Raw genomic sequence first — 27,918 nt, forward strand, 5'->3', positions numbered from 1 at the left:
CCATAGCCATGAAATCGCATTAGGCTCGACTGCTTCGCACATGGTTCTCTATTTTACATCAATTCTTAACATTATCCAATACTCATATCATCATTATAAAATTAAACATCATACTCTAATAATTTTTTTAATTAAAATAAATCACACTAAATCCCCAAATTATGCATACAACCCCAAATCTCAAAATTCACACTTAATAATCATGACCCCAGAATGCATAATCTCAAATATCAATTTAATCAATTTAACAAATAAGAATCATAGCATACAACAACATATATAGTTTCAATTGAATTCATACTCAAGAGATTTCACTCAAATAGATAACCTAAGATGCTTAGGAATTGTCTCTCTACCCTTATACCTTGTATATGCTTAAGGAATCAATAATCTCACTCCCCCTACCTAAAGTGACGAGTCTTGAGAAATAATGTCCCTTTGCTAGCTCCTATTGTCAACCAATGCTTTCTCTCATGATCTCTTCTAATTCTCCTCCTACGAGTTTTTAGGGTTTCAAAATACATGCAAAAATGACCTCTAATTCTCCTCTCCCCCTTTTATTTTATTTGTAAAATAGTTTTTTTTTCTTCTGATTATTCTAATTAATTAATTATTTATTAATAAAAATAGGATGTTATAGTCTTCAATATATCTCTAAATACCCCTTTGCTCAATGGAAAAGGCTCCTCTAAAGGGTAACATGCACTTTAGAGGATAAAATGTAACAATCTTGATCTTTAATTATATATACGGTCCAAATTCTTTTACTCATTTAAAATTATCACCTAGATTTAATATATATATATATATATATATATATATATATATATATATATATATCATTAATAGTAAAAAGAAAAACAAATTTTTTTCCACTCCATTAATATTCAGCGTCGTTGATCGTCTTCACGTTCATCACAGAATGAAATCTCGCTTTATTTAAGTATAAGAATGTTAAAAAAAATAAAAAAAATAAAAATAAAAAAAAACCTAACGCTAAAAAGTATATAATATATTATACATTTTAATTATATAAAAATTATTGTTATATGAGATGCACTATTAGCTTAACGCAGAAATAACAAGTTGTAGGGTTGATTTTTTTTATAGAGTGAGATAAAGTTTTAGGGCATGCTATGCTGAGTTCAGCTTATTTTTTTAATATATTATTTTGTGCATTGATATTAATTAATTTTCAATGTTACCCTTGTACATTGCTCAATTATATGCAGGGGAATACTTAGGGTTGACCGGAGCACATCTGGATGGAGCAGAAATAGTAGCATGTGGTTTAGCCACTCATTTTGTGCCTTCATCGGTAAAACAACACAATAAAATTAATATACTTTCACAATAAAATTAGTTATACATTTTGATTGGATTGATAATGTATAATCCAACCCAATTTATTTTTTCTGTGTAATAGAAGCTAAAGTCGTTGGAAAATGCTTTGCAAACGATTAATTCTCCAAATGTTTCTACAATTACTGCATACATAATACCATTGTTTGAAGAGAAGGCAAATGTGAAAGAAGACAGCCCTTTTAAGAGGTAAATTAGGAAAACAAATATACTTTTTATCACTAAAAGATTAAAGTTGCATTGAGGATCAATCTCATCAGGGAAACTCTAATATGTTAACTCTAATGATTGAGAAATAATATATTTAAGGTAAAAGAAACGAATAAAGCACTCAAACAAAAATCAATTAAAATTACGAAGAAAGACAGTAAAAGATACATCAGTCTCCATATCAAAGGAAATACAAAATCAAAAATATGTAAATTAGATGAAGGGATAACCCATACTTCATATGTCTATAATTTAATTAGCTTCACACAACACATGACACTATAATGTGACAACCCACCATCAACTTGAAATGACTTAATACTAAGAATATATATATATATATATATATATATATATTATATATATATATATATATCATCTTTCTCTTGATATTTTATGATTTTTGAGAACTATTGACACACACTGAATGGCATACTAACTTTTTTCACGTTACAAAAAAAAAAAAAAAAAATAAAGATTAGAGACTATAAACAAATGTTTCTCCAAGGGGACGGTGGAGGAAATAATTCATTCCTTGGTAAGTATCTAAGCAGCAAAGTAATAAGTTTATATTTTCAATACATTTATCCTCTGCTATGCTGAATATTTTCTATATATATATGGCCTTGATTTTATAGGAACATGAATTACAAAATGGAGCTGATGAAAAGTGGATTACAAATGCATTAAGCTACATGCGTTCATCTTGTCCTACAAGCCTCAAGATATTTCTGAAATTAGTAAGTACTGCAGGAAAATGATTTCAACTAGTATTTACTCTCATTATTGATCATAATTTTCACATATAATTATTTATTGTCTTTTCTATTTACTAAGGAAATGAGCCAAACAAACTGAATGATGTGTTAAAATATTGATAAATATTTCAGTTTCTAGTTTTTTTTATTTTTATTTATTTATATATTTTACTTTATTTCTATACATTCAAATTCCTGTTAAATTATTTAATTTCTTTTTATAAAATATGCTTTCTTCCTTTCTATCTTTCTATCTATCTATCTATCTCTCCCTCCCTCTCTCTCTCTCTCTCTCTCTCTCTCTCTCTCTCTCTCTCTCTCTCTCTCTCTCTCTCTCTCTCTCTCTCTCTCTCTCTCTCTCTCTCTCTCTCTCTCTCTCTCTCTCTCTCTCTCTCTCTCTCTCTCTCTCTCTCTCTATATATATATATATATATATATATATATATATATATATATATATATATATCCCTCTATATATACATTTTTAATGAGTTTATTCCCACACATTCAAATTTTTATTTTTTGATGTAGTAGTCATGTTTTTTTAACATATACTTTCTATCTATCTATCTCTCTCTATACATTCTTAATGAGTTTATTTTCACACATTCAATTTTTTTTTTTTTTTGATGTAGTAGTCATGTTTCTTTTAACAAAATATCCTTAATGACTTAACCTTTTGATACACTTATTTATTAGAAACTACACTATACCAAAAAATACTCTCACACAAGGATATAGCTAGGAAGATTAATGATAAAAATAAATAATGATACAAACAAAATAATTTGTAAAATATTATTTTTAACTTTTTATGTTTATTCATTTATTATATTTATTAATGAAGGAGAGAGCTAAACAAAAAATATGTTATACAAATATAATTTTTTTAACAAAAATGTAATTCTTTAATTTTTAGGAAAATATACATCATTTTTTTGTATTTATCTATTGGAAAAACTTCGATATAATACAATATGTATGGATGATGTTATGTTTTAATTTAAATTAAAATTTTATGTTGAAAATATATATTAATATTTAATAAAATCATATATTTCACACAATATGACTTTATTTATAAAAAAAAAAACACTAATAATACATTAAGGGGTATTTACCCTTAAAAAATTTTCTTTACCTGCCTCCGTCACATAGGATGTTATACAAATATTATTGTATGTGAATCGTTATGCTTCCTTTAATAAGTTGGAAAATGTGAATTAGGTAGTAGACATTTTTTTATTAAAAAAAGTATATATCTATACATTTTTCCGCGTGACTCTAGTAATTTTTAATGTAATTGTTTTACATATGGAATCCTTAACTAATGCTCTAAAGACACTAATTAACATGACCTTAATAAGTTTGATATTACTCTTTCTCGAATTAGTAGGAATAGAGTTTCATTTTGATAATTTATACTGATATTTAATGTAAATTTTATTATACAAATTATTATATATCATTGTTCTATCAAATTTTTAATTAATTTTTATATTTACAACTATTATGTAATTATTGTATAATTATTTTTTTTTTAAAATAAAAGACATAATAGGTCTTCAAAATTGTTTTATGAAAATTTCAAAATTTATTGTATTTTTTGGTTTATGCAAAACAAACTCAAACCACCTTTAATGGTGGTATGTATATGATACAGGAGTAAAAGGTACGTAGATGTTGTAATATTGTACTCATTTACATTCACGCAATACATTAATCATTGTGCAAATCTCGCAATTCATGAGTACCGATTAAGTAATGAATTTGATGCATTTTAGATCAGGGAAGGCCGGGGACAAAGCCTTGAACAATGTCTTCATAGAGATTATAACATTTGCTCCCATGCCCTAAGAAGAACTTTTGGCAATGATTTCTATGAGGTAAATATTTCGATGACTCCATTTAAGAAAATTAAGAAATAAAAAATAAATGTATTTTATTGGAAAGTTTAGCAATATATTTTTCAAAATTTCTTACATATATATTCTTTTAATATTTACTTTTAATTTCTTAATTAACATATTTATAATCCTATTAAAAGTGGCAAATTAGGTCATGACCATGGAAGCTGACCCACAAACAGTAAATATTTCAATTCACTTGTCCTATCATGGCTAACCTATTGGATCAAATGACAAGATAAGTTGATCTGTCAACACATTTAATTTTTAAATTTTATTTTATTTAAAGGAGTTGATTTTTCTAACATTATATTTGACCAAAAAATTTAAATAAGTAAAATATATTTAACATATCTAAAAATTATGATGACATGTATTAGTAATATTTTTAAATTAAAAAATTATTTTTTAATTTTTTATCTTGGACTCTTAAGTTATTGTTAAATATTTACCTTACTTTTATATTAAAATCTTGTAATGAATTAACTAAATTATTATTTTTTCTTTTAATTTAAAAATATTTATTATCTTAGGTAAGTGTGTTTTGATGTTTCAAGTTTAAAATTAATCTTTTATTTTATAAAAAAGTTGTTTCAATTCCTCACAAGTCACAACCAATAGTTGCATCACTTTATTAGTAGGAAACGAATCAAGTTACTTGTACAATATCAAGTTTGTTCAGTGTGATCTTTCGGTAGCAAAGATTACGGTAAACAAATTGTATCATTATTGTGTGACAATTTCAGGTGTATTTTTTGTGACAAGTTCACTAATGACTTTTTTTAAAGAGACTAAAACAAATTTGTTTTAAATTATAAAGCTAAATAAATCAATTTTAAATTTGAAAGAAAACATGTGTGTGTCAAATTTGAGAAATTGAAAAACGTATTTAACCCCACTCAGTTCCTTCTCTATGTTCTAAGTAGGTTTTTTTTTTTTTGGGGTGTGTGAGAATCAAACTTATTACAAAAGAGAATACAATATCAATACCCTACTCAACTCACTGATCACTAGATAGATCTCTTGGTTTAGGATATTGACAGAATGATACGATAACATAATAACAAAGAATTAGGATGGAGAATTTAATTTTACTTGTCTAATAATTCTTCCATTCCTTCAACTCAAAACGAGCACACAGGGAACAAGAGCAAAACTGATTGATAAAGATAACAAACCCAAGGTATGTACAAGATATCTTCAGTTTTATTTCTACGGATATATTGCTGGGTAAATATTTGTTTTTAAACCTTTTTTTTATTATTATTTTCGTGTTTTCTCATTTGTTAATAGTGGGTGCCTTCAAAACTAGAGTTGGTTGATGACGAAATAGTGGATCAATACTTCATGAATGTCAATGATGACGAATGGGAATGTCTTCGATTTGCTGATAGATCCGATTCCCAAATTGTAAGCAGATTGTAGATTGAATCTACAAGGTTTAACTGAGCTCATTATGGCATGTGTGGTTAGTCTAAAGAACTATGTGGGTAATTTATGAATAAAGTGGAATTAATTTTTATGTATTTATTTACTTTTTATGTTGGAATTAATGTATAGTATTAAGAAAAATAAAATCATTGTAGGACGTGATCGTGGCAACCTTGAGGCTTAGCTTATCTTATGTTTTGTATTTTCATTTTCCTTTATCTTTTTATTTATCATCTAACATTGTGGCACAGTAATTAATGTGACTTTAGTAACTCTTTTCAGTGTGGTTATTCGGTTTTATTCTACACCGATTATCAGAGGGAGATATGTTTTCACTCTCTAATTTTTCTTGTGGATATTTTATATGTGGTTGTAGAAAAAAAAAAATTTTTGGTGGAGTCTAGTTGATTAAAAGGAGATATATGATATACGTGTGATACTAATAATATTAAATTATGTTTTCTTGTTTTTTGTTTTAGGAATTATAGTTTACTTTCCTTAAAACATACTTTGCTTAAAATATGTAATAAGTAGTTTATATCTTCAATACCTTTTAGGAAAGTACATTTTAAGGAGGTATAAACTATAATTCCTAAAATAAAAAACATGAAACATAATTTAATATCCTCAATATATCACAGGTATCAGAAATCTCCCTTCGATCAACTACAGTACTCCTCCAAAAAGGAAGTTTTATACAATCACATATAAAACATCCAGGAGAAAAATAAGAGAGTGAAACATGTCCTGATTATTGGTGTAGAATAAGGCCAAATAACCACACAAACAGTATATAAAACCAATAATTAAACTCCTCATCAATCCATATAATAATTTTAACTCAGTTTATAACTTATTCTATCATGATATCAATCAAAATTAAGTTTAAACACAAGAAAAATGTTATGACCATACATAGACTATACTCTCCTAAACTATATGTATGTGGACATCAATAAAAACATTTTCCCTGCCCAAAGGCTAAGCAGTATAGGAGTACATGCCAAGTCAAGTCATCACAACACTCTCACTAAAAGGATATACTTCTGAGGTCTTGTTGGGATAGTGTATTTGCACAAGATACGCTCCATGCACACAACAGGCGAGATTGAGGCTTCCCAAACCAAACTATCTCCAAGGACTAATCCCAAACTTTTACAAGAAATGACCTTTCCTAGTTGTATATTCCACAGCGTACCCATGCAAATGATGCATGACATTCAAAACTCAATGCATTACTACACAAATTCCCTTATCATATATCATTCATAGAGCATGATGTTTTATCACTTATCACTTTACCACTTCACAATTCATCACATATCACTTTCACTTATCACACTATTTATATACACAAATCACCAACACATACACATACATAAGAAGTAGTTCAAACAAAGAATCACATCCAATGAGACACATTCTACACCTAACACGTGTGAGGCCACACCTCTAGAAGGAAATCAGCCTCGACGTGATCCTCCCCGTGCCTAGCGAGATGCATCTAGAGGACCTTTGGAGCTCTCACACCTAGCATGATTATGCTTATAGTGTTAACAATGGTACAAGTATTTCAAACTTTCATGTCTGACGAGACCAAGCCTGCATTCTCGACATGTTGAGGCCATGACCATTTTGGTTTACCCGCATCTAACGAGACCAAGTTGTCACCCGACGATGCAATATTAGTAAAACTTAATCTGCATAATTCATGATTTTTTTTCCAAATATCTGGCTTCTATGATTTTTATCGGTTAAAAGGATTTCTATAGTCTAGTTAATCCATATTTTAGTTATGAAATTTACAATTATTATGAATTAGCTCCAACCTGAGGATTTAGATACATCCTTAGGGTTCCCCCAAGAACCCACACACACTCATAGATTCATAATTATTCACAATTCTTATAATGAACACATCAATACACGCATTTATCGTATACAAAACATTCAATTTCATATAGGTTCATAAAAAGGATCATGTTTAATTCCTCTCCAACATACATATGCACATCATAGGGATTGGGAGTGATCAATCCCGCTACCAATAGTTACCTTACACCTCAAAGCAAGATTCTCACTTCACCATTTACCTTGATTGACGCTAGCTTCAAGATTTTGTTGTTCGAGTTCCTCTTCAAGTACCTTTGGTTCGCTTCTCTCTTCAGATCACAGTGTACAGTTAGATCGCATGTAAGGTAGACCTAACACTACTAATGTATTTAAACAAAATCCTAACTCTCACCTTGCACACATAACACTACAAGAAAAATCAGCATTATCTACAGAAAAAAACCTTAGATAAGCATGAAAGTCTGCAGGTAAGTGTTAATTATCTACGAATTATCTATGAAAAAAATTCGTAGGTAATAAGGTCGTAGATAATGTTACCTATGGAAAATTTTTTGTAAATAATCCACGAAAGTTGTTATCTATGAATTTTTGTTGTAGATAATGTTATCTACGAAAAAATTTCCTTAGATAACCCATGATAGTTATTATCTACGGATTTTATTCGTAGATACCCTTCAAAAAAATTTGTTTCTCATTTCTGGCCTCTCAAGGATGCTATTTCATGACACTTCACTTTTCAACGTGTTTTGTCATTAATGCACATTTTCTGGGAACCTTCCCAGAAGGTCACCCACCCTTATATTACTCCAAGTCAAGCACACTTAACTGTGGAGTTCTGATGAGATAAGCTACCGAAAAGCAGATGCATGTTGTCAGTATAAGTAGTAGAAATTAATTCATTTAAGTCATCCAATCTCATACTTATACTATTTTTGGATCCTCTCATTTTGGTGTGTTCAGACCGCTATAAAAATATAAAAATATATATAATAATTATAGTACCAATAATAATAATTATATTATATTTAATTAATCTTTATTTATATATATATAGTTACTTGTATAATTAACAATCTACTTATTTCGATTTAAAATTAATATTATGATACAATTTAAATTATTTATTATAAATTTAAAAGTTTAAATGATAATTTATATATTTTAAAATGATAAAGGTTATAATAACACCGGTGTAACTTTTACTAAGTATTACACCGCTCAATAACTTTATATTAAATGTGAATTTTGTAAATCCAACCGTTAGATTGAAAGTTCATATCACTTTATATGTTTATATCAAATTTTGGTACAATTTAACAACAACTTGAAGGTAATCAAAGTGTTTATATTTTAGTATATTTTGAAATGTATATATTACGACAATTTTGTTTTACAAGAATGAAGTATCAAATCATCTTGAATTAATATAAAATTTTGTATATATGAGCTAAGAGTAAAAAGTTTTCAATCTACGGTTGAATTTATAAAATTTACATTTAATATAAAGTTATTGAGCGGTGTAATACTTAGTAAAAGTTACACTGGTATTATTATAACCCTTCTCTTTTAAAATATTATTTTTTATAAATTAAATCTTAACATTTTAAATAAATTATATTAATTAAACTAATATATTTATTCATCTTAAATCTATGATATAAAATTCAAAAAATGTATTTATTCTTATTTTATTTTCTAATTATCAACCATTAATAAATACTAATTTAAAAATATTATCTAATTATATCATAATATTTTCATATCAAATTTAAAACCAAATATTAGTATGTTATTTTTTATCATCATTAATTTATAAAAAATAAAAAATTTAAAATGACAATTTTTAATAATATTTATTTTTACCAAATGTTCTTTACATCACTTAGATAACTAAAAAATTATTTACAGAAAAAATTTCATAGGTAATATTTCGTAAATAACTAATTCCGTAGGTAATATTACATAGGTAATTAATTCCGTAGGTAATATTCCGTAGATAATTAAACATTATCTACGGAAAAAATTTCATAGGTAATATTTCGTAGATAACTAAACATTATCTACGAAAAAAAATTTCGTAGGTAATATTCCTTAGATAACTAATTCCATAAGTAATATTTCGTAAATAACTAATTCCATAGGTAATATTCAGTAGATCACTAATTTCGTAGGTAATATTTTGTAGATAACTAAACATTATCTACGGAAAAAATTCCGTAGATAATATTCCATAGATAACTGAAAATTATCTATAGAAAAATTTCGTAGGTAATATTCCGTAGATAACTAAATATTATCTATGAAAAAAATTCCATAGATAATATTTCGTAGATACTAACAGTTTTTCTTGTAGTGTAACCTGTTAGTAAAAAGCTCAACTAATTAATCTCACATATATTTGAATATAGAAAGATAATTAACAGATATTGTCTTATCAAATTTATAACACCCCATTTTTCATAAAATATAATATAATTAAACATTTTATTAATAATTTTGATATTTTTATTTTATTAATAGGGGTTATTAAATATTTGTTTTAATTATGTAATATATTATATGATTTTATTAAAGAATAGTATAATATCTTATTAAAAAAGGATTGAATCTTCAAGATAAATGAGCTTAATATGTTTAACTATAAGGTTAAATTAAAGCGAGGTTAAAGTTTTTAAAAGAGGAGTTTTCTGATTATTTTCACATATAAATTTCAAAGCTCAGAGAATAGGAGCAAGAAGGAAATCACTCTAAAGTCATGTACTTGTCATATCTAGAGCTTATCCAGGTGAAGGGGAGTGTGAAACCTTACTCTAGGTGTGGATTTGTATGCTGGATAGTGAGATTGGACCTCAATCTTATGTATGTTGTGTGCTTATGTATAAGGGGTTTCTCCTAATGTTTCTATTTTGTTTCCTATTCTTCTCACTCATAATTAATTGCATGAATTATTTGAACGAATGATTAATTTCATATTTTGGATGAAAATATGTATGATTTGAGGTTCCTACGGGTTTTTGTGAGAAATCTTAAGGGAACTTGTTGTGATGATAGTGAAAGGATAGTGTTTGTATGTGTAAATTATGTCTTTTAGAAGTAACATAACCTATGAAGACTTCTTACCAATTGGATTAAGAGAAAAGAGTTTGGGTGCGAGTTATGCCTTATTCTAAAAATTCTAGTATGAATATATTTTGATATTTATGTGACTTCTCTGTGTGTGATTAATGAAATTGAGTTCTAATTGTTGGTTTAGAAAGTACACATTTGGGGCTCCAATTTACACTCAAGAATCACATAAAATTAGGGATGGCAAAACGGGCCAGCCCGGCCCGTTTTGGCCCGGCCCGCCATTGGCCCGCCAAAAACGGGGCGGGCCGACCCGGCCCGCCAATGTAAAACGGGCTGGAGATGCTGGCCCGCCCCGCCTAAGGGTGGGCTGGCGGGCTGGCGGGCCAGCCCGCTTACAAAAATAAAAAATAAAAAAAATGGAAAAAAAAAATTATTTTATGGTTAAATAAATTTTTTTTTGCTACAAATAAATAAATATAATCATATGAAATTAAAAATGCATACATATTGTACTTAATATATGTTCAACAAAAACAAATTACAAACTTAAAACAAAATCAAATTGAAATTAGTCCATTTACACCAAAATCAAAACTAAATTATAAACTTACAAATTATTTATACACTAAATTTTTTGATAGTCCACAAACAAGTTTAAATACAATTAATTAACTTTAAATTTTTATTCTAAGAATATTAAAAGCTCTCTTGAAAGAAGATGTCTCTACTTTTTTTCTTAATCATCTTCATCCTCATCTTCTACATCAAAATAAAAAACATAAAAATAATTAAATTAAAGTATATATATATATATGCGGGCCGGCGGGTTGTGGCGGGCCGGCCCGCTATTTGGCCCGACGGGTTGGCGGGCTTGGCGGGTTGGCGGGTTGAAATGCTTGGCCCGGCCCGCCAATTTTTGGCGGGCCAACGGGCCGGCCCGCGGGCCATGGCCCACTTTGCCATCTCTACATAAAATGTTAAGGAATGATCGAGTTATGTGAGCTAAAAGGTGAACCTCATATTTTGTGCATGAAATGTAACGTGCATATGTTGTAATCCTTTCGAGTATACTTAAATGGTAAAAAATAGGTTTTTTCATCTTCATGAAAGTTGTAGCCTTGGATGTTAACTTTCAAATTATGTTAAAATCACCTAAAAAGGAGGCATAGAACTCAAGTTATGATCAAATTAATGATCAAAATTCAAGCCATAAGATTTAGCCTAAAACATTGTGATTTTGTATTTATTTAAAGTAGTAGATGTCATATTTGGCTCTTAAGGTCAATGTAGAAGTTGGAAATAATTATCTTAGCTTTGTAATAAAATTAAGATCAACTTAATAATATATATATATATATATATATATATATATATATATATATATATATATATAACTCTAGCTAAGGTCTTTGGATCACGCGATACCATAGAAGATTAAGTTATGAAAATATAGTATGTGAGTTGTAACACCCCAATTTTATTTCATTTATTTATTTGAAAATATAGTATTACGACAATTTTGTTTGACACGTATTGTGTTACTTTATGATAATTTTTAGAGCTGTCAAAATGGGCCAACCCGGCCCATGTGGGGCGGCCCACCTTGACCCACTTTAAAAACAAGTCAACCCAACCTGGCCCACTTTTGATTTTCTAAAAAAAAATTTGGCCCGGCTCGGCCCACCACAGGTTGGTGGGTTATAAGGGCCAGCCCACCAACCCACCAAAAATTAAAAAAAAATTATCAACAAATTTTAAAATTTAAATTAATTATAAATTAACATAATAGTCATAAAATTAACATCATTAATAGTCATAAGTCATAATTCATCATACAAAATTAAATACAAATCATGATCAAAGTCTAAAATAAAAAATTTTCAATATCTCATCATACAAAATTAACTACAAATCATGCTTAAATTTTTGTTGCAAAGAAAAATGGTGGGTTGGTGAGCTACCCGGCCCACCACGAGTTTAGTCCGGGTGGACCGGGTCAAAGTGGGCCGGGTTGAGATATACTCACCTACTATAAAATTTTAATTTTTTTTTGGCCCAATCCGGCTCGTTTTCAAGGTGGGCCGGATTGGCCCACGGATCCTGGTCCACTTTGACGACTCTAATAATTTTCTTGTAGTGTTTTTATTAGTATTTAATTTTATCAATTTCCTACTTATAATTAACGATTTATATTACATGAAAGAATAATCAAAGAATGGGTGGAAAGCTATAAAAGCAAGGGAAAGTATTAATGAACTCTTTGTAAAGTCATGTATTTTATTAACCAACAATACATAACTTTTCAAAGAGTTCATTAATACTTTCCCTTACTTTCATAGCTTTCCTCCCATTCTTTGATTATTCTTTCGTGTAATATAAATCGTTCAGTAGTAAATTGATAAAATTAAATACAAAAAAAAAAATGAAATATCATTACTCATACTTCATACTTCAAACATATTAAAAAAGAAATACGTCATACTCATGCTCCATGATCTCTGCTCTTGTTTAGCGTCTGGGACTAACCCGATCGCACTCTCTATGACATAAACATGTCCATTTTGTGTTTATCATGAAAAAAAAAAGTAATCCAAAAAAATTACAATGAACCACCTGATAAAAAATTAAAATCAAAATTTATATTAATAACCACTGTCATTACCAAGAAATTTAGGAAAAGAGAAAAACATAGAAGAGAATTATGTAAGCTAGAAAACAGAAATAGAAAAAAAAAAGAAGAAGAAGAAGAAGGAAGTAATGTGATGCATAGTAGTGATTATAAACCTAATTAATCCATGTTGGTAAAAATGAAAAAATTAAAGTTAAATGACCAATTTGAAACTTTAAAGAGTACTGTGGTGCAGTTGCATGCAATGAAAACTAAATCGCAAAAGGAAAGAATAGAGTTATAATAAATTTTAGGGACAAAAAAGTCCAGATAAATGTGGAAACAAAATTAAGGAAAGAATTCTTTTTATCTATTGTTATAGATTAATATTGATAATATTATTAGTATTCTAATATTTTATATTTTTTTAAAAACATTTTAAAATTACATAATTATTGACCTATTTAAAATATATACATTATAAACTATCAAAAAACATATAATATAAATATAAATTTTATCATTTTAATAATGCTATTCATTTAGGCAATTAAAATATAATTAATTATGTAACAAATAACTATCATTCAACGACAAATTTGATACTAATTATATTTAATAAAACTAATAAATTGCATGTGTACATGCTAGGAGATACTTCCTTATTTTCCTTGTTGATGCTTTTACTTCTCTTCAATCTTAAGTTCGGTTGCCTATCCACGTTGAAGAGCGTATACTTGCAAAAGACACTATGATGTTTAAGTAAGTTACTTTTTTAGTATATTAAATTTGAATAATAAACAATAATTTTATCTTGAAATACGAACTATTTATACTAACTATGATAGATTTAGATTCCAATGGACCACAACCTAGAATTACCAATTAGATCCTAATGAGCCGTAACCTAAAATTACCAATTTGATAATACGTCGATAATTGATACCGTACCAATGATTAGACTCTAATCTTCTTTACTCATCATAATTTAAGCTCTAGATCTCTGCATCTTATTGGTCCTATTAACAATGTCTTTCTTATACAACTCCCTAAACTTTCATAGGCCCCACAGGAAATGATCAATTGACACCTTTGGCTATCCAAGGTGTTGAAGAGAGTGGTCAATTAATACCTTTGGCTATAGAGATGCCGAAAGGTAGTCAATTATGCCTTCTACTATCGAGGGTGTCAAAAGAAATGGTCAATTGATACTTTCGATTATCGAGGAAGCAAATGGGAGTGACCAAATGACACCTTCGACTATTGAGTGTTGAGGGGAGTGCTTAGTTGACACCTTCAACTACCGAAGGTGCCGAAGAGAGCATCAGAAAGGTTTTCATACAATTCTTTTGGCTCAGACACCGAAAGGGCCTCGGGCTTGTTGGTTCCTAGGCCGGATATCCCATCTTGTATAGCATGTAATTGTCTTATTGCATAAAAAATTAAATAACCATCATATTTTTAATTTGCATAATTTTTATTTATTTATTTATTATTTTTTAAATAGTCATTTAAAATTGTTATACACGTAAATGTAATCAATTTTTCAAAAAATGATTTTAATTTTTTTTTATTATTTTCCTTCTATTTTTTCTTGTAATAAATGTATATTAATTATTAATATATAGATTAAATGTTAGATAAAATATAAAAGTATAGTCAACAAAATGTAATTAATATTTTCTAAGACCTTAAAACCAAAAGCAAAATTTTCCCCAAAAAAAAAACAACTAAAAAGGAAAGAGGTAGTATCTTCCCGTCATTATAAAGATTTTTAATTAAATATCTAAATAAAAGATTTTAATGGCTGCAGAAAATCAATCAACATAAATGACATTAAAGATAAAATTAAATATGTATAATAATCATTTAATTCTTTTGTCCATCTGTTGTCATTTAATGCAGACAACCAATTCAAAATAAGAAAATAAATAACATTAAAATGGAGTTGTTACGGGTATTATTTATGAGCTTCAAAAAGTTTGGAATGATGATATGCACAATCTTATATTTGTGAATCAAATTCTCTTGTTGCCTTAAAGTTGACTAGGGAAAATGAGAATTTTTTTTTATCCATAATACTCGTTTATAAAGAGGATTCAACATTTTACTTTTTAAAATTGGATTGTTAACTTTAAATATATTTTTCGAAAATGCACAAACTTTTTGACAAAGCATGACATCACACATGATCGATCCATTCAAGTTTGGACAAATAGTTCGCCTCGACTTGCTTCCCTTTTGGCTGATGTCATGGATATCTTACATTTTAGAGTATAATTCTTTTTGTCTTTACGTGTGTATATATATATATATATATATATTAATATATATATATATATATATATATGAGGGGTTATAATTATACCGGTGTAACTTTTATCAAGTGTTATATCACTTAATAACTTTATATTAAATGCGAATTTTGGAAATCCAACCGTTAGATTGAAAGTTCATATCACTTTATATGTGTATATCAAATTTTGTTAATATTGAACAACAATTTGAAGGTGATCAAAGTGTTCATATTTTAATATATTTTGAAATGAATATATTACGTCAATTTTGTTTTATAAAAATGAAGTATCAAATCATCTTGGATTAATATAAGATTTTGTATATATGATCTAAGAAATATGAACTTTCAATTTAATGGTTGGATTTACAAAATTTACATTTAATATTAAATTATTAAGCGGTGTAATACTTGGTAAAAGTTACACTGGTGTAATTATAACCCTCTCTCTCTCTCTCTCTATATATATATATATATATATATATATATAATTTTATAATTAAAATTAAATATGAAGATATGTATTTAAATCACAATTATTTTTTTAATAAAAAAGTGTATTTGATTAGGGTTTCAAAAGGTTATTTTAGCACGAAATATTTTCAAGACTTTGTAGGAATGTAATGACTTTTAAGATTATTTTTAAAAAATTATAATCAAGATTTTATAATATAATTTTAATATTTTTATATCATCAAAATTTATAATATTAGAAATAATTTTATGAGATTTCAAGGATTTTTAAAACAATACAATTAAGGTGTAGAAAACAATACAATTAATAAAAAAATATAACATAAATGATAAGGTTTGAATAAATAAATTAAAAGTAAAATCAATGCAATGATTATAGCTCTATGTCCTTGTAAATCACATTTCTCCACATATAACAATTCACGCATTGACATTTTCTAGTTCATACTATTGAACTTGAACAATATATTCAAGTTTATGATATTTATTAACTAATAGAGTTGTCAAAATTGACCTAACTTGATGAATTAACTTGTTGGTCTATTCAGTTAGGCCAAACTAAATTATTTAATTTTAGGCCCAAAAGAAATCAAGTCAATTTGGCCCATCTTGATAGATCAATCAAGTCAAGTTGGAAAATTAAAAATTAGGTTTGGAAGGTATCATGTTTATTGGTTTGATGTTATTTTTATTTGTTCATTTTTCTTTAAAATTATATAAATTATTAAAATAACTAATTTTTTAAGTTATATATATATATGGAGTGTATCCCGATATATTTTAATTTTTTTATCAATAATTTAAATCATAACTTTTAAATTATTGATAAAAATAATTAATGGTCAAGATTAAATCTCAAGTATAGACACCCTTTTCAAGATTATTATGATTATCTATTTCGCGACATCAACATCACTACCGCCCCCATTGCAATTGACACCACTGCTACCGTCATCATTACTTCTTTTGGACAAGACTTAATGAACAATTTCACTCGTTCTTTGAACCATTGCAACATAATTGTTCTCTTTTTGATTCATTTTCTGTGCAGATATAGCTAACCCATAATTTAGCTAACAATACCTTAATACACCTCATTTTTTGTGCAGGTATTGAGCTAGAGAATTGAGGAATGAAGACCCTTAGGATTGGAAATCTAAGGAGCTAAGGAGCAGAGCAGAGTGGTTGTGCTAGGCGCAAGATGACCCCTGTCGGGCTTGAGAAGAACAAAGTGTTTCACCTCTACAAGTCACACCTGCGCTGGGCGCGAGACTACCCTCGCCGGGCGTGATCGAGACAGAGAGTACCTCAAACTCTCTGGAAGGTATTGTGTCGGGCGTAAAACGAATTGCGTCGGGCATGTTCTGAGGCAGAGAATACTTGACCTCACTAGAAGGCCCTGCGCCGGGCACAAAGACTTATGCACCGGGCGCGTAACCCTAATCTGACTCCCCAAGCTCGTATTTGAAGACATTTTCGAGGCTTTACTCCTCATTCACACATTGGGCACGTTTTAGGAGCTGTGGAAGGGATTCCCAAAGATTGGAGTCGTTCGTGTGTGGGTCTTTCCTTCGGTTCTTCATTCTCCCTTCATCTCTATTTTGTATTTACCCTCATTGTTTTGAGTGGTTCTACCCATTGTTTTGTGGGGTTAGATGTAACCAACGAATTCTATTGTAATCCTTATGTTTTCCATGATATATATATATGTTGTTCATTCATTGTTGTGTATGTTTCTATTCTTAATGCTTGCTTTGGATTGATTCTCCTTTGCATGATATAGGTTCCATTGGGTGTTGGAAAATAACCATTGAAACTAGATCTGAAACACGTGCCTAGTGGGAAATGTATCTAGGAATGGAGCTTGGCCCATTAGTAGTCTTAAACCCTAGCCCGTAATGCGGGTGTAGATATTGTGTACTCAAGGAATTGATATTCAATATCCGCACCTAGGCTCTTGCTCTAAAGGATTAGGTTTGAGTAAACTTATGGGTTGACTAAGCAATGTATGTAACAAGAGATTAATGATTCATTAGTCTGACGTTTGGTGAAATCTAACCCCACAATCTCACAAAACCATAATACCATTTCTACCCTTTCCACTCATAACCAAATATTTTTATAGTTTTAACATTCCAGTAATCATAACCTTGAATTCACATGATAAACTATGAAATTGGAATTATTCTTTAGTCACGAATAGTCAATAAATGCTTATGTTACTTTCTAATCCACGTGGATACGATAATTTTACTACTTGAACGGCTGGTATACTTGTCGTGTTTGAAACCGTTGATATAACAAAGGTGATTTAAAGTGATAACAAAAATAGTTTTCACGGAAATCTCAACATGTCTCAAATGCAAAATTCATGACAGGAGTTTTTGTGGTTCCATTGATCCTAATTAATTCCCTTGTAGAGGCTTGATAATATCCCTTTTAGGGAGTAAAGGAGATTAAGAAATTATTAACTTTCTAAACTAAGCAGGGACAAAAATAGAAAACTGAGAAAATTTAGAAGGTTGATAAACCTGAACATATTTTGATGCAACCATTGCAGGAACAACAACAATGAGAACGTGCCATGTTATGGAAACCATTATATAAACTATCGCCACAATTTCAATTGGAACAGCTGCTACAAAAGTGATGGAAAAAGGTATATCAAAGTCCAAAATACTTAAATCTGATGAAGCCTGCAAGATAGAAAAAATTGATCAAAATTTTAAACATGATTAAAATATTATGGAACAAACAAAAGGAAACTCTTTAATTTTTTTTCCCCATTGGGATTGAAATCTTACTCGGGTTAAAATCCTTCCTACAGGGGTTGAGTCAAAGAACAACATGGGAGCATTGAAGATAGCAGTAGTGAAACCTGAGAAGAAGGCTACAGAACCTCTTAATCCAAGGTAAGCGGTAAAGAGACCTTAGAATCTTAGATATACAAACGCAAAACTAGAAAATGAAATTAATTTATCTTAGAACCTCTTAATTTATCTTTTTTTTTTTATGTGGTTGTCTAAACATTTCCAGTCTGCAGTACGAGACCTGAAAGCTCAACTCAAGCCAACTTCTATGCAGGTATTGTTTACAATTAAGTGTTTTAACTAGATCTCTGAAAATAATCTTTTTCACTAATCATTCTTCATTCTTTATCAATTAATTTCAAAAGCACTATTGTTTTCCAATTTCTTTGAGTCATTTAAATATTGTTTTTATTGATTCCTTACATCCATTTCTCGGATTTTTTTTATTGGATTTTATGTTTTACGTGTCTCATATTTTAGAAGAAATGTTTATGCTATGCTATCAAGTGCTAAATAGAGATTTCAAGTTTGCAGCATGGATAATTGCCTGCACTATTTGTTTATTGGCAAAATTCTTTATAATCCAATTGATTTAGTTAAAATTTGTTTAAATCAGGTAAGAGTTATATTTTTCCTCCTTGTAAACCAAGACATCATTCCTCAGGAAATTTTCCTTTTGTTGAACTTTATTATGTTCTGTTGTTAATAAAACCTGCAAACTTTCCTTGGTTGTACTTTTGCAAACGTTTTTCTTTTGTATCTTCCCATATCTTTTGGACCATTTGAATTCTGCTATTGTATGTTACAACAACCAGGTTGTCTAAATCTTTTGTGTTGCTATTTACATATAAAACGCTACAAGGTTGAAATGCTAAATTATCCTCCAGGCACCTTTGTTGATGCTTAGTACCTTACATATATTGTCATTCATCAATCTCTGTTGAACAATCTTATGCAGTCCAGGACCAGGAGCTCACTATTAGCTGTAAACTGTTCAGTATTTTTGGGATCTTAACTGACCACTTATTCAGATGTTGAATCAAGAAAAAGAATGCAATTTTGTGGCTGTTTAAAATTGCCAAAAATGTTGAATAAAGAAAAGTTTACATACATATTGTGGCGATTTTACACCGCCAGAAAATTTCAAACAAGTCAAACAAAAATGCATTTTGTGGCAGTTTGAAACTGCCACAAAAGAGATTGAATTTTCTGGCGCTCAAAACCAGCGTTTACAAAATATCCGCCGCAAACGATTTTGGCGACCATAGATCCGGCGGTTATTAATGATGTCGGTAATGCGATTTGTGGCATTTTTTAACTGCCAAAAACTGTCAAAATAACCGCCACAAACCACACATTTTTTTATAGTGTATATTTCTAACTTATGATAACTTTATTTTTAAATAAATTTTTATATTTAAATTTTATTGATAGAAGAGATGTGATATCTTAAGGAAAAAAAGAATTATAACATCCTCTATTTTTCTAATAAGAAGAGTACAAATATATTTTCTTAATTACTAGTATTTCTTTATTGTTGTGTCACTACAAAAAAATCAAGTTTTAGCTACCACCAAAATTGGTCGCTATTTAGGTAAATTCAGTCGCTATTTCATTCAGCGACCGAAATAGCGACCGAAAAAATCCGTCGCTAAAACCCTAGTCGCTATTTGAAATAGCGACCGAAATTTTTTCCGTCGCAATTTAGCGACCGAAAAATCAGTCGCTAGCCAATAAAAATCCGTCGCTAAAATTTTGGTCTCCTAACTTCTGAGACCAATTTTGCGACCGAATTTTTTGGTAGCAATTTCCGTCGCTAATTTTTATATTTATTTAATAAAAACATTTTATAAATCAGTCGCTAAATCGGTCGCTAAAAAACTAAAATAGGTACGGAAAAATCAGTCGCTATTTCGGTCGCTAAAAAAACTGAAATAGATACGAATAAAATCGGTCGCTATTTCGGTCGCTAAAAGCCTAAAATAGATACGGATAAAATCGGTCGCTATTTCGGTCGCTAAAAATTTGAAAACCAATTATTTTGGTCACTATTTCAGTCGCTAATAACTTGAATTAGCTACAAATAATTTCGATCGCTAATTCAGTCACTAAAATATACAAGTATTTTTAAATTCTTTTTTAATTATAAATTTATACCTGTTAACGAATATGAAATTAACAATATATTTATAACGCCTCATATTAAATGAGTATGTATTTATTATTTACTAACGTTACAATTCAAAAAGATGGTCTTTAAAAACTTAAACTGCTAGACTCCATATTACAAATGGAAGACTATAGACTTAAAAGAATAAACAAAGGAAATTTTTCTATGATGAGGAAGACTAACAGGATAGAGAGTGGGAAGGAGAGATTATAAGGAAATTTAGGTGATGGAAAAAAAGTATAGTAGTAGGATCAAGTATCATGAGTCATAACAGAACAAAAAATTACAATACAGTTTTCAAATACTTTCAACAAACAACACAAGTCTAAATGATAAAATCTAAACTGCCAACAAAAAAAAAATCCATGCATACTCCCTTTCTCTTTCCCTTTCTCTTTCTCTTCCGCTTCGTCCTCCTCCTGTTCCACTTCTTCCTCATCGTCGTTGTTGTCTTTCTCCTCTTCACAACCTCATTAAATATAAGGATAAGAATATGGATTAGATTCCAAGAAGCATTTAATGACTAGTGATTTTCTCATGTGTTTGTAATGGATATATTTTGTTAGAAAACAATCTCAAACTAAAAAAAAATAAAGAATGGACAATTTGTTAGAAAGCAGAGAGGTACTATCAATTTTAACATTCAATCAATGAAATGATATACAACGATGCAAATTACTTGTGTTACAACTTAAAACATGCAAAAGTGTCTAACTGATTAAAATAATCTATAAAGAATAAACCTGCTCTTTATCAGCAAGTAGAATATCAGTTGTAGCATGGGGGGACTCCAAAAATTCCAAAAGCTTTGCCGACAGCTCCTCCTGAAACCATATCCATTTAATTATTTAATTTCAAAAAGTACTAAACTCTATTCTCAAATGAAATCAGTACATATTATTATGACAAGACTTGCCTTCTTCACATTGGTCTTGTTTATTTGAATATTAAGAACATCACAGAAGTCCAACAACTTTTCTTTGACAAATTTGTCAATCCTCTCCTTTACCTTGGTTCTCTGTTTGTCCTGCCAAGAATGATAAATTCATGATCTTTCAATAGTAGGTCCATTACAGCCTCAGACACTCCTGTTTTTATGAAACAACATTTGAAAAGAAACCATTAAGATTCATCCATAGAAAAATGCTAGCAACACACTCTTGCAAACACTTATGAAGTAAAATTTACCAAAGACCCTTTAAATTTAACTTGATTGGGTACCACTGACATAAAAAAAATAGATAAAGATGGTTGAACAATCAATTTCAAAATCTGCAAAGATAATATTTTATGGGTATACGATACCAAACCAAGATTGCATGCTAAAAGATACATCAAAATCATGATCCACCTAACAAATATGACACAAATGGGGTGAATTTAATAACAGAAGAAACTTTTTTCCACACATCAAATCAAATATAAAATTCACAAGTTACAAGACAAAGGCCAACCAAATTAAAAATAAAAAAATGCAAGAACTGAGGAAGAAGCAAGAAGTAACAAGTAAATTAATAACAAATTTTAAGGCCTCATTGGGGAAATTACTCAGTTTATGGTACAATTAAGACTAGCTTCAGCTATTAAATCAGGCAGCACTGAATGCAAAGTAGGCCTCCAAATACTAATTACATGAAAACATTATCTTCATGTTTTCAGGTCAGATCTACCAGAATTCAATGTATGTGATAAAATGTTTTTTCTTGATTCATTATTATATATCTTGTTGGTGATTAAAAAGACAAAAGAATCATAGTCGAAAATCAAGAATACCTTAGGCAGGAGTTTGTCATGTTCATGAACTTGACAGTCTTCTCCTCCTCCATCTTCTTGGTCATTATCTTCCATAACCTCATCCCACAACTGCTTCATCTCCTTCAAACGATCTTTCATCCTTCTCAGCCTCTGCACACACACACACCCATCAAAAAAGAAACAAAACCCACGATTCCAAATCCAAGAAAGATCAAAACTTTTTCAAGAACCGTCCATACCAGGGAGTCGGGTGCAGTATTTTCTTCGCAGTTGATACAAGGCAGAGGCAAGGGAGAGAGGTCGGACAAGCTCCTCCGGAAGGTGGGCAGGAGGGGCGGGAGGGCGGAGGGTCTGGGCGGGCAGCAGGGGTCGGAGACGCAGCGGCAGAGGACGGGGGAGGAACGGCCCTTGGTGAGGAGGGAGTGGAGGTTGAGGGGGACGTGGACGGCGGAGAAGCCGTGGAGGGAGAGGTCCTCTTGGTCGCAGAAGAGCTTCTTGGCGCTGGGCTGGGCGGAGGAAGAGGGGGAGCGGCGCTTGATGGGGGCGACGGCGGAACAGGGCGACGACGGAACAGGGCGCTTGATCGTCCTCGGATTTAGCGGCCTCCGCGGAAGCATCCTTCTCCGGAATCTTGGAGGCCGGTGGCGATTTGGCTTCGTGGAGCGGAGGCTTGGAGTCTTCTAGGATTTCGGTGGCCATGGATGGGGGAGGGGAGACCAGAGAATTGGGAACCCTAGCAGTGAGAAAAACCCTAGAATTGGAGGGAAAAGGAATAGAATCGTTGTGATTAGGATTTGAAGAGAGAGAGAAATGAAATTGGAGTTTGATGAGAGGGCGCGCTGGAGGGTTAAAGTGTGTGTGTGGGGTGGTTTTCAAAATTTGACGCCAAATTGTGAGCGGGTTTCGCCACTAGCTCACTCACTCACTCTTTCCCCCTTCTTTTTTGCTTTTCTCCTGGCAAAACTACTTACTACTAACCTAAAAAATAAGAAAATGGAAATTAATTAATTATAATAAATCAAAATATTATAAAAATTATAATTCAAATCAAAAGTATTAAATACATTAAAATATTATAATTAAAAGAAATCTAGTATTAAATCAAAAGAGTATAAAAATCATAACTAAAATTATAATAAATATTCTGATATTAAATATTTGTATTAAAGAAATTATTACAGATTTTAAATTTTATTTATTATGTTTTATAATCAAAAGATATCTAATATTAATTCAAAAGATTATAATAATTATAACTCAAATCATAATAAATAATTTGATATTAAATTTATTATATATTAAAATTAATTAAATATTTTTATCAAAGAAATTGATACAGATTTTATATTTTATTTACTATATTTTATAATCAAAAGAAATTCAATATTAAATTAAAAGATAATAAAAAAATATAACTAAAATCATAATAAATTTTCTAATATTAAATTTACTATATATTAAAATTAATTCAATATTTATATTTAAGAAATTGTTACAGATTTTAAATATATATTTTAAAGTTTTTATTTTATTAAATTAATTGAAAATAAATTATATTTTATCACTTTATAATTAAAAATATTTTTTTATCAATACAATGACTAAAAGTATTATAATAAATAATGAAATTAAATAAATTAAATCTTATAATGAATATTTTTTAATAATACTAAATTAAATATTCTAATTATTTTATAATAAATTAAAATAAAAAGATAATAAAATATTTTAACTGGTATTTCAAATAAAACACATTAAAATATTATAATCAAAAGAAATCCAGTATTAAATCCAAAGATTATAAAAATCATAATTAAAATTATAATAAATATTTTGATATTAAATATTTGTATAAAGATATTGCTACAGATTTTAGATTTTATTTATTATATTTTATAATCAAAAGATATCTAATATTAAATCAAAAAGATTATAATAATTATAACTCAAATCCAGAAAAATATTTTGATATTAAATTTATTATATATTAAAATTAATTAAATATTTTTATCAAAGAAACTAATACAGATTTTAAATTTTATTTACTATGTTTTATAATCAAAAGAAATCCAATATTAAATTATAAGATAATAAAAATTATAAGCTTCTGTATTTTATATATATATATATATATATATATATATATATATATATATATTACTTTCCCAAAGAAATCAAGTTGGTATAAAATTATTTTCATTTGATAATTTATTTTAAAATATTAAAATCTAGTTCATAAATAATTATGACAAGTAGAAATCAAATTAAATAGGAAGTTAAAAGATTTCTTATAAATTTTTCCCTGTGGAAAAAAAAATACTCCTAAAACACTGATGTAGCTACGAATAAAATCAGTCGCTATTTCGGTCGTTAAAACACTGATGTTTCACGGAACCAGATTTGATCTTTCATTTTTCTTTTATAATCAAATTTGATTATGATATGAATTGATACGTGATTTTTTTGCCTTTAATTTATTTTGTAATCAGATTGGCTAATTTTGACTTGAAGCAACACATTAAAAGAGGCAATATATTTTGATCATTTATTTCAATAAAAATTTAAAAACAAATCAGCTATACTCACTTGCTCTAACTTTGATCTGAGATCCTTCATGGTTCTCAAAAGATGAATTATTCAATATTTATGTTTCTCCTTCTCTACAGCAAGTAACTGAGCTTGCAACTTTAAGGATGAATACTCTAAAAAAAATCACAACATTTAATTTGTGCTTAATTTATTTAAAATAAATAAATAAATAAACATTTATTTTAAAATTTTAAATATTTATATTTAAGAAATTGTTATAGATTTTAAATACATATTTTTAAGTTTTTATTTTATTAAATTAATTGAATATAAATTATATTTTATCACTTTTTAATAAAGAGAGTGAATGAAATAAATTAATTAAAATTTTAAAATATATTTTAATTAAAAATATTTTTTATCAATATAGAGACTAAAAATATTATAATAAATAATAAAATTAAACAAATTAAATCTTATAATAGTTATTTTTTATTACTGCTAAATTAAATATTCTTATTCTTTTACAATAAATTAAAATGAAAAGGTAATAAAAATTTTAATTGATATTTCAAATAAAATATATTAAAATATTATAATCAAAAGAAATCCAGTATTAAATTAAAAGATTATAAAAATCATAACTAAATTTATAATAAATAATTTCATATTAAATATTTGTATCAAATAAATTATTACAGATTTTAGATTTGATTTATTATATTTTATAATTAAAAGATATTTAATATTAAATTAAAAGATATCTAATATAATGTTGAGGATTTTTCAAAGTTTAGAAAAGATATTATATTATGTATATATATTACTTTTAATATTTTACAAAGAAATTAAAGTGGCACAGCGGTACCATGCGTGGCTCATAATCTCCATGTCCATAGTTCGAATCCTAGCTATGACATTTTAATAAAAATTGCCACATCAATTAACATTTGAATGATAAAAAAAATAAAGTTTTAGCTACCGATTTTAATTCGGTCGCTAAAATATACCGAAATAAAATCGGTCGCAATTTTTTTATATATTTATTCAAAATTGGTCGTTAATTCCGTCGCAGAACATGCTTTCATAAAACACAATTAAATAGCGACCGATTTTCTTGCTACCACCCAAATCTGTCGCTAATTCGGTCGCAAAATAGCGACCGAAAAATTTCGGTCGCTAAATCGGTCGCTATTTTAATCAGTCGCTAATTCGGTCGCAAAATAGCGATCGAAAAATTTCGGTCGCTAATCCGGTCGCAAAATAGCGACCGAAAAATTTTGGTCGCTAATTTCGGTCGCTATTTAGTATTTTTCTTGTAGTGAGTGCGTCGGGCGCGAAGGTGATGTTGAGTCATATGCTGTTAAATGTGGTGAATTGTTGAGAAATGATGTTTTATGCTGAGCTGGGCAATCATTGATGAATATTAATGCTGAATTAAAATATTGCTCTACTGGGGACTGTTGAGCTGAGTTGTGAGTAGTAAGTTGTGTTGTATACTACTTAGCTGTGCTATATGCTGATTTGTTGTGCTGTGTTTTGAGCTATGTTAGCTCGGTCGTGAGTTGTTTGGCTGTACTGCTTAATGCTGAGTTGTATGCTGATATAGCCGCTAAGCGGTGCTGTTATAGCCGCTAAGTCGGTGCTGTTATTGCCACTAAGCGGTGCTGTTATAGCCACTAGAGTGGTGCGGTACTGATATTGCTGAATGTTGTGATGTAGTATAAGCTGGTTGATGTGCTGATAGCTGTAGCTGTTTACCATTCATATTGTTATATATGTATATCGATTTCTTTTCACTAGCTTACCCTTTGTTGTTTCCATTGTGTTTGGGCTGCGATGATCATATTGTTATATGGGAGCAGAGCAGGGATAGGTTGGTGGCTGGTGGTAAGTCTGCAGCTAGCAGATAGAGCTGATCCTTTCGGGTGTTTTGTTGTTTTAGCTACTTGGTGTAGTAGCATTGATGTATTTTGTACACTTTGACTCTAGCCAGACTTGGACCTTGTATATATATATATATATATATATATATATATATATATATATATATATATATATATATATATATATATATATATATATATATATATATATATATATATATATATTCTAGACACTATATGTATACACTTGTTCCTTTCTGTGTGGTATTCTGGTGTGCTGTGCTGTGTGTAGTGACTAGTCGGGTCGTTACAATTCCAGCTTAAAAAAAATAACTAAAATCATTCTTTCAAACGGGACATTTCAGATGTCAACTTATGCGTAAAACCTTAACTCTGGAACGGCCCGTTCTTAGCCCATTTTTATTTATAAAAAAAACTCTACGTGTTTAAGCAGAACTGCCCATTCTGCTTTCGGAACAGGCCGTTCCACTTCTAGAATTTGCCCAAAATGGGCCACAAACCCAGAAAAAAAAATTAAAACAACTCAAAATTTGGTTCCGCGAGAACAGAATTCTGATAAAAAAAAATATTGAAGCCCAGAATTCGGTTCCCGGGAAATCGAATTCTGAGCATGAACAATAATTGATTCTAGTTGAGTAAATAAAGTTGCACAGATGTTACTTTTGTAATTTTTATAAAAAAAATATTATTTATGCAAAAAATCCCCATAAATCTTATAATAGAAGAATGCGAATTGTTGGTGTTGTTAATTAAAGGGGGAAAAGAGTGTGATTTTTGG

General features: G+C 29.1%; 2 protein-coding genes across 10 annotated transcripts in view; one reads left to right on the forward strand and one right to left on the reverse strand.

The window, feature by feature from the left end:
- LOC114915583 (3-hydroxyisobutyryl-CoA hydrolase 1-like) overlaps window positions 1-6,968 on the forward strand; it is a 45,572-nt gene extending 38,604 nt beyond the window's left edge. For 8 of the 9 annotated variants that reach the window (XM_083074276.1, XM_083074261.1, XM_083074270.1 and 5 more), the window contains 7 exons: window positions 1,233-1,318; window positions 1,427-1,551; window positions 2,050-2,110; window positions 2,211-2,312; window positions 4,115-4,216; window positions 5,379-5,420; window positions 5,531-6,968. In XM_083074276.1, the coding sequence (XP_082930402.1) occupies window positions 1,233-1,318; window positions 1,427-1,551; window positions 2,050-2,110; window positions 2,211-2,312; window positions 4,115-4,216; window positions 5,379-5,420; window positions 5,531-5,662 (650 nt within the window). In that variant the 3' untranslated portion in view covers window positions 5,663-6,968. Of the gene's footprint in view, window positions 1-1,232; window positions 1,319-1,426; window positions 1,552-2,049; window positions 2,111-2,210; window positions 2,313-4,114; window positions 4,217-4,377; window positions 5,018-5,378; window positions 5,421-5,530 lie in introns of those variants that run through there. The other variant, XM_083074283.1, reaches the window with a different exon arrangement.
- A 15,540-nt stretch (window positions 6,969-22,508) lies between these two features.
- On the reverse strand, window positions 22,509-23,534 carry LOC145953873 (uncharacterized). Its single transcript, XM_083067661.1, has 2 exons — window positions 22,944-23,534; window positions 22,509-22,854 (listed from the first exon to the last, which is right to left on the reverse strand). Exons 1-2 carry the CDS (start codon window positions 23,319-23,321, stop codon window positions 22,597-22,599), a joined length of 636 nt encoding a protein of 211 aa, XP_082923787.1. The 5' UTR covers window positions 23,322-23,534; the 3' UTR covers window positions 22,509-22,596.
- Between the last annotated feature and the right edge of the window lie 4,384 nt (window positions 23,535-27,918).

The sequence above is a fragment of the Cajanus cajan genome, chromosome 1, assembly GCF_000230855.2.
Source record: "Cajanus cajan strain Asha chromosome 1, NIPB_CcT2T_4, whole genome shotgun sequence".
In the NCBI taxonomy this organism is placed as follows: Eukaryota; Viridiplantae; Streptophyta; class Magnoliopsida; order Fabales; family Fabaceae; genus Cajanus; species Cajanus cajan.

What these genes read in the sequence shown, in the direction of transcription:
- LOC145953873 (XM_083067661.1), bottom strand. Translation starts at nt 23,321, where the DNA reads ATGCTTCCGCGGAGGCCGCTAAATCCGAGGACGATCAAGCGCCCTGTT. An exon ending in ATACTGCACCCGACTCCCTG is followed by an intron (nt 22,855 to 22,943) that starts GTATGGACGGTT and finishes GTGTGTGTGCAG; the next exon opens with AGGCTGAGAAGGATGAAAGA.